The 12,316-nt window shown below is 47.5% G+C and overlaps 1 protein-coding gene across 1 annotated transcript in view; it reads right to left on the minus strand.

Moving 5' to 3' along the window:
• Nucleotides 1-8,236: 8,236 nt before the first annotated feature.
• ZNF584 (zinc finger protein 584) overlaps nucleotides 8,237-12,316 on the minus strand; it is a 57,900-nt gene continuing 53,820 nt past the window's right edge. The window contains exon 6 of the mRNA XM_044911322.1: nucleotides 8,237-8,387. Within this exon, the coding sequence (XP_044767257.1) occupies nucleotides 8,237-8,387 (151 nt within the window). The remainder of the gene's footprint in view (nucleotides 8,388-12,316) is intronic.

Below are 12,316 nucleotides of genomic sequence, written 5' to 3' on the forward strand. Positions count from 1 at the left end.
AAAGCATTTAAGAAAATCTAACATTAAACTTGTGATTTAATCAAAAGCTTAGAGACATTAATATTTCAAGCACTGAATGTTTGGAGACACTTAATTTCTTTTTTTTTTTTTTTAAGATTTTATTTATTTGACAGAGAGATAGCAAGAGCAGGAACACAAGCACGGGGAGTGGGAGAGGGAGAAGCAGGCTTCCCGCTGAGCAGGGAGCCCAATGCGGGGCTCGATCCCAGGTGCCCGGGATTATGACCTGCGTCGAAGGCAGACACTTAATGACTGAGCCACCCAGGCACCCCGAGACACTTAATTTCTTAAAAACTTATTTTAAAATTATCCCTATAATGTGTAATTAGACTAGAGGGATCTTGATTGCCTAATATTTAGAGAAATGCTAATTGTGTGATAAATTCATAATTTAATGAATTGGAAATGAAATAAAAATGGCAACTTCCTCTGTACACAAAATAGCTCCATACCGCTGGCTGTGATAGCCCCTGAACAAGATTGCACTGCGGGGTGGGGCGTCATGGGGACTTGTGTGGGGTACGTGGTTGGACCCTAACCAACCTTTTGGACCTGTGTGAACCCTGTGTCTTCATCTGTAAAACAGATAGTAGTAAACACCTGCATTGTGCTGAATTGTGCTGAGCTCCGATCCCTTCCTTGGCTGGGCTGAGCCTACAGATGAGCCCATTGAAGGCACTCTTCATTACTACGTGTTTTTTCTTTCTAGCCTTAATTTTTTATCTTTCCTTAGATTTTCCATCTCTCTGCTTACATTATCCATCTATTTCTGCATTTTGTCTACTTCTTCCACTAGAGCCCTTAACATCTTTCTTAATCATGGTTATTTTACATCCTGTCTGATAGTTCCAATCTCTGTGTCATATGTGATCATTGTGTCGTATGATTATCACTGTGACGATTGCTTTGTGTGTCCTCAGACTGTGTTTTTTCTTGCCTTTTGACATGCCTTGTCATTTGCTGTTGAAAGCCAGACATATGTTTGGTAACAGGAACTAAGGTAAACAGGAGGTTTGTGGGAGGTTTATGATAATATGGATAGGAGTAGGGCTGTACTTAATGTTTGCTGTAGCTATGGATGCTAGGGGCTTCAAATTCCTCTGGTGCCCTAGTTTTTGTCTCTTTCTCTAGACTTTGTGCTCTGGTAAGTATTCTTCTTCAGAGACAGTCCGTGTCTTGCATCTCCTTTAGCTGTAACCCACTGTTGTTACACTGGAACTCCACCGATGTGGTGTAAAGGGTGAGAGGGAGAGGAGCATACTAAATCTTCCAATGAAATCTCAGTCTTTAGTGGAACTACGTCTCAGAAGCACATCTCCACTGCTGCAGTTTCCTTTATTTCCTGACCCCAACTGCCTGCCTTGGCTACAGCATTCTCAATGTATTCCCGAGAAGGCCTAGCCCCTGTTGACTATGACCTCTCTCACTTAGGTGAGAGAAGGCTAGAGGGACCTGGAATGGGAGCAATGTCCTTCACCCAGCTGGAAATGGCTCTAGCAGCTTTACTCCTACTAGTATATGTCTTTGTAGGGAAAAGGCTCTGGGTATATTTCATAATGGTAATCTTTCTGGTCATATGACACCTCTTCTTCCTCTGCCCCATGCTAACAACTGAAAAACAGAGAAATGCCAGTTAACTGAGTGCAAATTGGACACAGCCAGGATGGAGTCCATGGAGTCACTGCCAAGGGGACAGGAATTAGGTTCACTGAGTGCCTCAATAGCCTAGACTGGGGGACCCTGTGCGGTGTGAGTACAAAGTGACATGGTAGGTCTCTTGCTCACTTATCTGTTTGGGAGATTTGGTACAGCCTTAGCCTCTGGTGACAGGGGAACACCATGCTGGGTAGCAGGTCTTGGCACTGGTTATACCTGGACTGCAACCCCTTAGAAAAAACAAATGGCCGTCATCAAATAGCATGTTAACAAGACATTTCAAAGGCATGTGACCAAGTCAGGGCACATTAAGGGGAGTCTGGTATTGGAGGACCTGAGCGAAAGAGATGAGAGATGAGGGGAAAGGGTGAGAGATGAGGCCACAGAAGTTGGGCTGGGAATCAGGAGAGAAAAGGAGAATGGAAGGACATTCTGGAGTGTCCAGTGTTTAAAAAGACACAACAAACCCAAATGGAGTAATTTGCCCCCATCAAGACAGCAAACCAAGACACAATTGAACCAAAGTGCCTAAGTAATATAATATGTATAAGTTCCTTAATGTATATGCAAGCTCCCTGTCCCCACACCCTAATACACTGAATAAAAGTTTCGTAGGGCCTGGGTGGCTTAATCGGTTAAGCGTCTGACTCCTGATCTTGGCTCAGGTCATGATCTCAGGGTTGTGGGACTGAGTCCTGCATCAGGCTCCATGCTCAGCAGGGAGTCCACTTGTCCCTCTCTCTCTCTCTCTGCTCCTCCCCTCACTCCTGCGCGCTCTCTCAAATTAAAAGAAAAAAAAAAGCTACGTGTACTAACCCCACTGGGAGACAGTGCTATGAGAGCCATCTCCCTGGTTCCTTACTTGCTAGGAACAAGTAATTAAAAGTTCTTTAACACTTCCTTGGGTTGTGTTCAATTTAATGCGCCCGAAGCCATGAACCCCCTGAGTTTGGTTACACTTTGACAAGGGAGCATACTTGTGTACAATCAAACAGTGCAAGTGGGATCTTTTGCGAAATACAGGCAAGCCTCTTACCAGGGGATACGTTCTTACAGGCCTCACCGTCCACAGCTAGGGAGATGCAAGAATTATTCCCTCCCAACTCTGTGAGAGAAAGGTCTACACTGTTTCAAATTGGCAGCATCAAATGAGATGTTAGTAATTCTTCTGTATCTGGTGTTTCCAAACCCACATGCTTCAAACTTGCATAAAATATATGTACATGTCCAGCTGGATGCAGAATGCAACATGGAGGGGCACACCGGGGTGCCTCAGTCAGTTAAGTATCTGACTTCAGCTCAAGTCATGATCTTGGGGTCCTGGGATCAAATCCCATGTTGGGCTCCCTTTCCCACTCTTCCTCTCTCTCTCTCAAATAAATAAATAAAATCTTTTTAAAAAATGCAACATGGAGGAAGAGGAGTCAGAGCTTAGGCCCAAGGTAGGTCAGGCTGACCTGAGTTTGCAGCTGGGTTCCTCTGACTAACCTGTGTGATCTTGGGCCCCGAGGTCCCCTGTCTGTGATTTTAGTTTCTTCACATCTAAAGTACTGGACTCAGAATGCACAGTGCGGGGTTTTTGGGAGTATCAACATTCAGCTCCTGGCCCAGGCTGCCTTGCATTAATGTTGGGCACCTCTGTGACTTGTGGAAAACCCCACACCTGTCTTGGGCCAAACCCCTAACAGTGTTACAGCCCTCCATACCTGGGAGTCAGAAAGTGCCTCTAGCCACCAGCATCCTCGCACACTCCATCCTAGCTCAGAGGGTTCCATTCTTGACTGCTGCGGGAACCAGAACCTCACTTGCTCCTGCCCTACCTTTCATCTCTCAGGGCAGCTGGTTGTGTATTTCTTGGCTTGAAATTGTTAGGCAGTATTGGAATTTTCCTTCTGGTCACCAAGGATGCTACATTTAGATTCAGAGTGAGGTATAACCCACTGGCACTGTGCTAGTTCCTGCTGAGTACACTGAGGGACTTGAATGCATTTTCAACTTCCGCAGGAGGAATTTATAATCACATTACTTCATCTTAACAAAATAGAATAATGAGAAAGATTTTGCCTTGACTGAATATTGAATTTTGTAGTTCTGCGTAGACTGGTGCAGCTAGCCTCTTAAGCTGTGGCATACCCTCATTGTCTTATGAGGTTCAGTGTCTGCCTATCCTACAACTCAGCAATTCTTTTAGGGATTTATCCACAGGAAATGAAAGCACGTGACCACAAAATCCTGGTACATGAGGGGCACCTGGCTGGCTCAGTCCGCAGAGCATGTGAATCTTCAACTTGAGGTCACATTGGGTATAGAGATCACTTAAAAATATTTTTAAAAATCTCTTTAAAAAATCCTGGTACATAAATGTTCATAGCATCTTTATTCATAATAGCTAAGGTTGGAAACAGCTCTGATGGGTAACAACTGGTGAGTGGAATAAACATGTAGTATTTCCTACAATGAGGTACTACCCAGTAATAAATAATGGTATATGTTATAACATTGATGAATCTCCCAAAATTCTGGTGAGTGAAAGACCACACAAAACAGTCCATATGGTATAAATTATTCCATTTATATAATGTGCTAGAAAAGACAAAACTAACCTATGATGGCAGAAAGCCAGTCCTCAGTAGTTGTCTGACACATGGGTTGGAGGTGACTGAGTGGGAAGTAGCACAAAGTGAACTGTAGATGTGATGAGAATGTTCACTATTTTAAATGTGGCCATTTCATGGGTGTATACATTTGTAAAACTCACTTACACATTTAAAAGAGCATTTTGGGGCATTGGGCTGGCTTAGTCGGAAGAGCATCTGAATCTTGATCATGAGTTTGAGCCACATGTTGGGTGTAGAGATTACTTAAAAAAATTAGGAGCATTTGGGGCGCCTGGGTGGCTCAATCCGTTAAGCATCCAACTCTTGATTTCAGTTCAGGTCATGAACTCAAGGTTGTGAGATCCAGCCATGCATCGGGCTCTGTGCTCAGCAGGGAGTCTGCTGAAGATTCTTCCTCTCCCTCTGCCCATCTATATTGTATGGGTGGAGGTTTCTATCATTTGTCCTGCATAACCCACCACCCTGACTTGCACAAACGCAGGCAGGCTAAAGAATGTTGTTTGTGAGACTTGTGCTGCATGAGTAACCTCGGGAGTCTGGGTAGTTGACATTAGCTGGCCTCCAGGTCTGAACTGGCCTTTCTGACCTGGACACTAAGAGCTATAAATTTTGCCTTGTATCTCCTCTGGCTCCGGGCTGGGCTGGCCCCCCAGAATGGAATCTGGGAAGAGAGACAAGTATATGGCCCAGGCTCCCTGAAGATGTAAAGACATGATAACATAGAAATGCAGCCCACTTCAAACTGCACATAGGCAAACACATGTTTAACTTTAGACCCTATCATTGCCCTGTAAATATGGCCGATTGGGATGGTCAGTTGAAAGTCTCACCTGAGGGGAGGACGCTCCGCTTAGGCCTCTCAGTCCGAACTCCGGCATGGCTGTCTCCACGGGGCTTCCCCAGCTAATGAGGTTGGATGTTGTAAGTACCCAATTTGATGTAATTTGTCTTGTTCTACTTTACTGCTTACTATTGCCCTCATCTATGTGCAGATTTCCCTTCTTTCTGTTTCAATTAGATTTTTATAATATCAATAAAGTGCTTTCCCCCTTTGAAATTGGGAGTATGGCTGCTGTGAACCTTGTTTAGCACATCCTCCCCTCGCTCTCTCAAATAATAAATCTTTTAAAAAAAATTAAAAATTAGAATTTTATTGTATGTAAATTAACAATATTGACATAAATGATGCCAGCGTTTATAAAATCAGGAGATTCTACATAAAAACCCATACCTCTGTCTTTTCTTGAACATCTGAATACAGAGCGACTGTGTGTTGATCCATTTCTCTCTTTCTCTATACATTGGGAGGGCCAGACCTACCTCAGTACCAGGTAGAGCTGGAAAGCAACGGTGGCTACTAGTACTAGGTCCATGCTCTCAGGCCAGAGTTACTGCCCTTGTGATGGCCACTGAGCAGAAGACTGAGGGAGGCAATGGGAATTTCAGTTATTTCCTCTTTCCTTCTTTCCCTCCCTCCCTCCTCACTCTCCTTTTTTCCCCTTCCTTCCTTCCTCCCTTTTTCTTTTTCTTTCTTTTCTTTCTCTTTTTCCTCTTCTCTTTTCTTTCATAAAGTACACTCTATGTCCAACATGAGGCCTGAACTCACGATCCCAGTATCAAGAGTCACATGCTCTACTGACCAAGCCAGCCAGGTAACCCAGTTCTTTCCTCTTTATATACACAGGTCTACAGGTTCTGGAAGCTCTGCACACCCCGTGCAGCATGACCATAGACAATGGAGCAGGTGAGTCCCTTTATTTTTTTTTAAAGATTTTATTTATTTATTTGACAGAGAGAGACAGCAAGAGAGGGAACACAAGCAAGGGGAGTGGGAGAGGGAGAAGCAGGCTTCCCACCGAGAAGGGAGCCCAATGTCGGACTCGATCCCAGGACTCCGGGGTCATGACCTGAGCTGAAGGCAGACGCTTAACCGACTGAGCCACCCAGGTGCCCCAGGTGAGTCCCGTTAAACAGACTATGTCCCCTCTAGTTTTTCAGGGACCCTCATCTCTCTGTAACTTCATGGTGCCCCCCTTTTTAAAAAGATTATTTATTTCTTTATTTGAGAGAAAAAGAGAGAGAGCACAAGCTTGGGGCACAGGGAGAGGGAGAAGCATACTCCCCACTGAGCAGGGAGTCCAATGTGGGGCTTGATCCCAGGATCATGATCTGAGCCGAAGGCAGATGCTTAACTGACTGAGCCACCCAGGCGCCCCTTCATGGTGTTTCTTTATTCACATATCTCAGCACCTGGCCCATGCAGGTCTTATATTGTAATACCTGCACATAGGGGTCCAGCCTCCCAGGGTTATGGGTCCTGGTCATGTCCCAGAAGTCAGCTTCTCCTCAACACTTCTGGGGAAATGAGAAATGCTCTAACAAGGAACCCACTTCTTTCTCATTTCTGACAATGGATCAACTACCCCCTTTCTCACAAAGAGCTCCAGGTTCCTAAGTCACTCTGACCTAAGGTCACAAGTTTCAGCTTGTAGTGCTCTTCATATAGGAGGCCTAGGGGCAGTAATACAATAACGTCACAACTGGAGAGGCATGCACTGCAATCCGCAGTTCCCCGAGGCAGATGTTACGGGGACCCCCAACAACACTTGCTCATTTTCATGTTGGCAGATCTCAATATCTCAACCTCTTCCTCATGATAAATAAAGCAATAGAGATTTTATTTTTTAAGTCATCTCTATATCCAGTGTGGAGCTTGAACTCACAACTCCAAGATCAAGAGTTACATTCTCTACTAACTGAGCCAGCCAGGCACCCGAGCAATGGAGATTTAAAATGATTTTTTAAAAAAAGGCATTTATGGGACGGCTGGGTGGCTCAGTCCTTTAAGCGTCTGCCTTTGGCTCAGGTCATGATCCCAGGGTCCTGGGATTGAGTCCCGCAGTGCGCTCCTTCCTCAGCAGGGACCCTGCTTCGCCCTCTGCCTGCCGTTCTCCCCTGCTTGGGCTGACAAACAAATAAATATTTTAAAAAATTAAAAATAAGGCATTTATTATCAGTCAAGAGTAGTCTGAGAAAGCTGGTTTGGGGGTGCCTGGGTGGCTCAGTCGTTAAGCATCTGCCTTCGGCTCAGGTCATGATCCCAGGGTCCTGGGATCGAGCCCTGCATCAGGCTCCCTGCTCAGTGGGGAGCCTACTTCTCCCTCTCCCACTCCCCCTGCTTGTGTTCCCTCTCTCGCTGTTGTCTCTGTCAAATAAATAAATAAAATCTTAAAAAAAAAAAAAAGCCTCTGACTCTTGATCTCAGTTCAGGTTTTGATCTCAGGGTCCTAAGTTCAAGCCCCACATTGGGCTCCACACTAGGCATGGAGTCTACTAGAAAGAAAAAAGAAGAGAAGAGAAGAGAAAGAAAGGAAGAGGAAGGAAAAAGGAAAGTTGGTTTGAATGTTAACTCAGGGGATCATGAAATTCATCACGGTATTACACGCGGAGTTGACATCTATGAAGAAAGGAAACTTTCCCCAGAATCCCTCCAGAGACTCCTCAGGTCTCCTTGTCCAGAGATGACGTGTCCATGCCTAACACAATCATGGATGATAGATATGAAACCCCACACCAGCTCAGGACAAGTGGGATTCCCTCCAGGGGAGCTCAGTTTCAGACTTTCCTGAGCAACATAGGCATGACTGCAGCACAGTTCAGGCGTCACAGATCCTGCTTGTCCAAATCCTGGCAGATCACAGACACAACACAACCAGACAACAGAGGCTTTCCTGCTGCATTAAAGAGTCTGACTCCATTTCTGATGCTTGACTGCTGACTTCTTTCTAAACCTCATCTTCTCTTTCCCTTTTGGCTCCTTATATGGACAGGTTGACAGGCAAGTTTGCATGCTCCTTCTCCTTTGGCACCTTAAATGTCACAAATCTCCAGCCTTCCTAAGGTTAGACATGTGGCTAAAGGCTTTCCCACATTTGCTACACTCAGGGCCTTCCACCAGCTTGAACCTTCTGCTGCTGATTTAGAGTATAACTTTGGCAGAAAGCTTTTCTGCACTCCATGCACTTGTAAGGCCTTTTCCCAGAGTGAATTTTCTGATGCTTTTTCAGTTTACAGGTGTGGCTGAAGGTCTTCCTACTCTCCTGACTCACATAGGATATTTCTCTAGTGTGATTTTTTTGGTGACTAACAAGCACTGATTTCTCCTTGCAGACATCTCTATTTGGTGGGCATCTACATAGCCTCTCTTCAGGGTGAGTCAGGTGGCTAAGGAGGGTGGAGCTCTTCAGGAAGTCTGTCCCCCAGTTGCTGCACTTGAAGGGCTTCTCTGCAGTGTGGACTTTGGGAACTGCCCAATATTGGGGCTGGGTGGGAAGGCCTTCCTGAGCTTGGTGCTCCTTAACGGCTTCCTATTACTGCGGGTGGGTGGGTGTTAGGTCATGGCTGTCTAGGACATCCTTACATGTGCACAGCTTTTCTGTAGTATGCGCTCATCACAGGTGGGAGGTTTCTCTCCATACTGAAGTCAACTGTTTCAGTTGAAGGTTTAAGTGGAACCAGAATTCTCTCCTGCATGCCCCACACGTGTGCAGTTTCTGCCCCGGTCTGTTTCCATGCTTCTCCAGGGACAAAGTCTCTGAAGACTTAACCACCTGGGTTATAGGGGTGGTGGACCTTCTGGCTAGAGGGACCAGCACTGGGAGTCCAGACCTGTGATATGATTTTTCTAGAAACATCTTATTCCAACAGTGCCTCCTTATCTTCCCTTCCACATGAATTACCTGAAAATAGGGAAATGCCCTTTCTGTCATGGTACGTGGGTGAGGATGGATCCATCATTAAGTGGGGGCCAGGATCAGGGGGAAAAGAGCAAGTCCTGTTGGTACAGGCTCTGGCCAGACCAGTGCAAAATATCTCAACAGGGTCAAAGATTCAATGTGGCTGGCAGGATCTGCTGCTCACCCTCTGCAAACACAATGCAGCAGGGATGCTGGGACAGGCAAATGCTGCACAGAAAGAGCCCAGACACGGATGTAACATCCAGTCACTTCTTAGGATTAGGCTTCCAAGGATTATTTACCAATACGTGAACATATCCTAACAGCTAAATAGAAGCTAACACTGGAGGACCCAGCATAGGGAGAGCAGTTACAAAATGAAACTTGAGGAAGGAGACGTAGGAACTAGACATCAGGAAGAGAAGGCAAGAGGACGGAATGTTCCAAAAGGTGTAAGAAGTTGGACTGAGGTTGGGACAATGACTTTGGCAACAGGACAGTGATGTGGTACAGGACCATGGCCAGCCACAATTCAACCTAGACCAGGCCTCAGCCCATACCTGAATTTCACTCAGCAAGGCCCACCTGTTCTGGGAGTCTGTTGTAATGGCTAGAATTGCATCTTCCCAGCTAGATATCCAGGACTCCATGTCATGCTCTGGCAAAATGACATTGTGGGATGGAGTGGCCACGAGTCCTGTGGAGGACAGGGCAGGTAAAGGGGCCTGCCCTGACTGTTGACCTTTCTGCGGAAGTCAAGAAGCTGGCTTCATCTTTATCATTAGTGAGGAGGAAGCAGGAAGGATGTCACAAAATGAAACTTTGAGAGGGGTTTTTCAGGAATAGCCAGGGGCTGCCCCTGGCCCTTTGTTCGATCTATCCCTTGCAAGCAATGACAACAGGACCCCCAGAGACTGGCAGTGGCAATTCTAAGGAAGTATCTGCTGGAGAAAGAAAGCAGAATCCATGGCACAAAGAGACTCTGTTATGGAGCCAAACCCAATGGCTTGTTGGAAAGATGGAGAGAACCTTGACCTTTCTTTCCAAGCCACCACAAAACTGGGGCAGCAAAGGTGCAGTGGCTCAGGGAGAGCACAAGTGAGTGCCCACAACTCTGAAAAAGAACACGTAAAGAGAGGCAGGAGATTCACTCAGTAAGGCTGTGAACGTGAAGTCATCCAACATCACGTCCTGGTACAGGATCCTCTGGGCCAGTGAAGAGTCTCCACTCCTCCTGAGAGGTACATGGCCACATCCTTGGGTCACCAGGCCTTGCAGTGAGGGAGACAGCTGATCCTGCAGGGCACATGAGTGGATATCTTCGAGCCCCAGGCACCTTGCTCTCTCCCCTGGCAACCCTCTCCCCTATAACACCTCTCAGACATAACCCCTAACTCCTCAGAAGGAACGCTAGTCTACCAACATCAGGGCCTTCTCCTTCTCCCAAGACCCACTGGCCACTGCATTGCAGCCGCTGCATCATAAAGTAGGAGGGGAAATGGATATCATCCAATCTGTACATGCCCTACTTCCAGATGGTTCCGTGGACATTCCCCACAGTGTGACCTATGATAAAAATAGCCCCAGGTTCACAAACTTTCCCCTAGGGCCCCAGCACCAAGCCCTTGTACTCATTGTTCTGCCTGACTTATGACAGACTCACCAGTTTGTGACAGCTCCTTTCTCACACCCCTAGGTCCTCTTCTTTCTTCTATGTCCTTGCATCAGCCCTCTCAACTCTCCCCAGGCCACTCTGCACATGGCAGCTAGTGACCCTGGAAATAATAGCCAAGATCCAATTTCCAGTTGATCTTGCAACTAAACCTCCAATGGCACTCGGGGCTAGGGGCTGCCCCTGGCCCTTTGTTCAAGGCCTTCCCCACCTGTCACTGTCCTCTGCTCCACCTCTCAGCTACAAACACCTGGATTCCCAAATACCCGTGGCTCTCTTACAGCTCTGCCTTTGCTTGTCTTGACCCCTTACAAGGTGTGTCCCACCTGTTCCACCACAGGATGGTCCTTCAGGCCCCAATAGCTCCACTATCACTGTGGATAACGCATCCTAACCCCTGCACTTGCAGTAGATTGAACCATCATTCTATAGCAGCATGCCTACAAGGCCTGCAGTCTCACTGTGGAGCCTCAGGAGTGTGCAGAACCTCCCTGGACCCTTCCCTGTCACATGCTCTCACAATCTGTCCTCCCTGGGTCCACCATCTTCCAAGTCTGACCCAGAGCTACCTCCCTGGTCTAGGGCTCATTACATGCCTGGACTATTGCTGAAGCCTCCTCTCTGGCCGCCCTGCTTTCGCCCTGGCCCCTCAGTCTGTTCACACACCAGCCAAAGAAACCAGTTAACAGCAGAGTAAGAATAAAGGGCCAGCGTTTAGTCTCCTTAAAGAAAACCTAAGCTGCAGCCTGAATTCTCCTATCAGGTTCTCTTTCCTCACAAGATGTAAGAAGGATTGGGGGTTCCCTGATGGCTCCCAGTTCAAGCTCACAAACAAGCCTCTGCAAGTCTCTGTCTCCAAGCATGAAAAATCCTTTCAAGCCCCTCCCCCTCTTTTTGGCAGCACACTGACCAGTAATGTGGGACACAAAGGCACAAAATGAGAGTGACTCCCATCATCCCAGACAAAGAAATGGAAACGGCAGGAATCCCACGGCACACTCACTCATTCACTAACGTCGGGGCTCCAGGAGCTTGGGGTTAGGGGTACTGCCCGGCTTCTGTAAGCAGGACCCTTCACTCTCCAAAGACTTCCGGTAGCGCCGCTGTTCCCATGGTAACCCGCTAGGGTCCGAGGAGAAGCCGCGGCGCGCCCGTTAGGAATGGACCGCTGCGGGCAGCCAGCCCTCCGAGCCTCGGTCTCCCGCTCAGTATGGTGGAAACACGCCCAAGGCGCCTCTCCTGGTCAGGTCACCGGGTTGGACGGGCTCTAGCGGAAGTCCCGGCGGACATCCCCGACGGCGGTCCGTTCTATTTCCGAGAAAACGAGGCTCGAGGAGTTGGGGATGGTAGCTCGTAGGCCCCGCCCGCAGGCGCAGAGGCCCAGAAAAGAGCCGTCCGCACCTTCCACACTTGGAGCACCTCGAGCCCTGGAGGCTGACGCCCTGTAGTTTCCAGAACGCGTCCCCAACCCAGGTTTCAGGGTCTTCGAACCGGCGCACAGCAAGTCAAGAGAAAAACCTCAGGGCGACGCCGGAAGTTCCGCCCTTGCCCGGCGCGGTGCGTACGGATATGCCCCGCGCAGCGCAGCGTCTTCTGGGTAGTGTGGTTCACAC

Source organism: Neomonachus schauinslandi, chromosome 16, assembly GCF_002201575.2.
Source record: "Neomonachus schauinslandi chromosome 16, ASM220157v2, whole genome shotgun sequence".
In the NCBI taxonomy this organism is placed as follows: domain Eukaryota; kingdom Metazoa; phylum Chordata; class Mammalia; order Carnivora; family Phocidae; genus Neomonachus; species Neomonachus schauinslandi.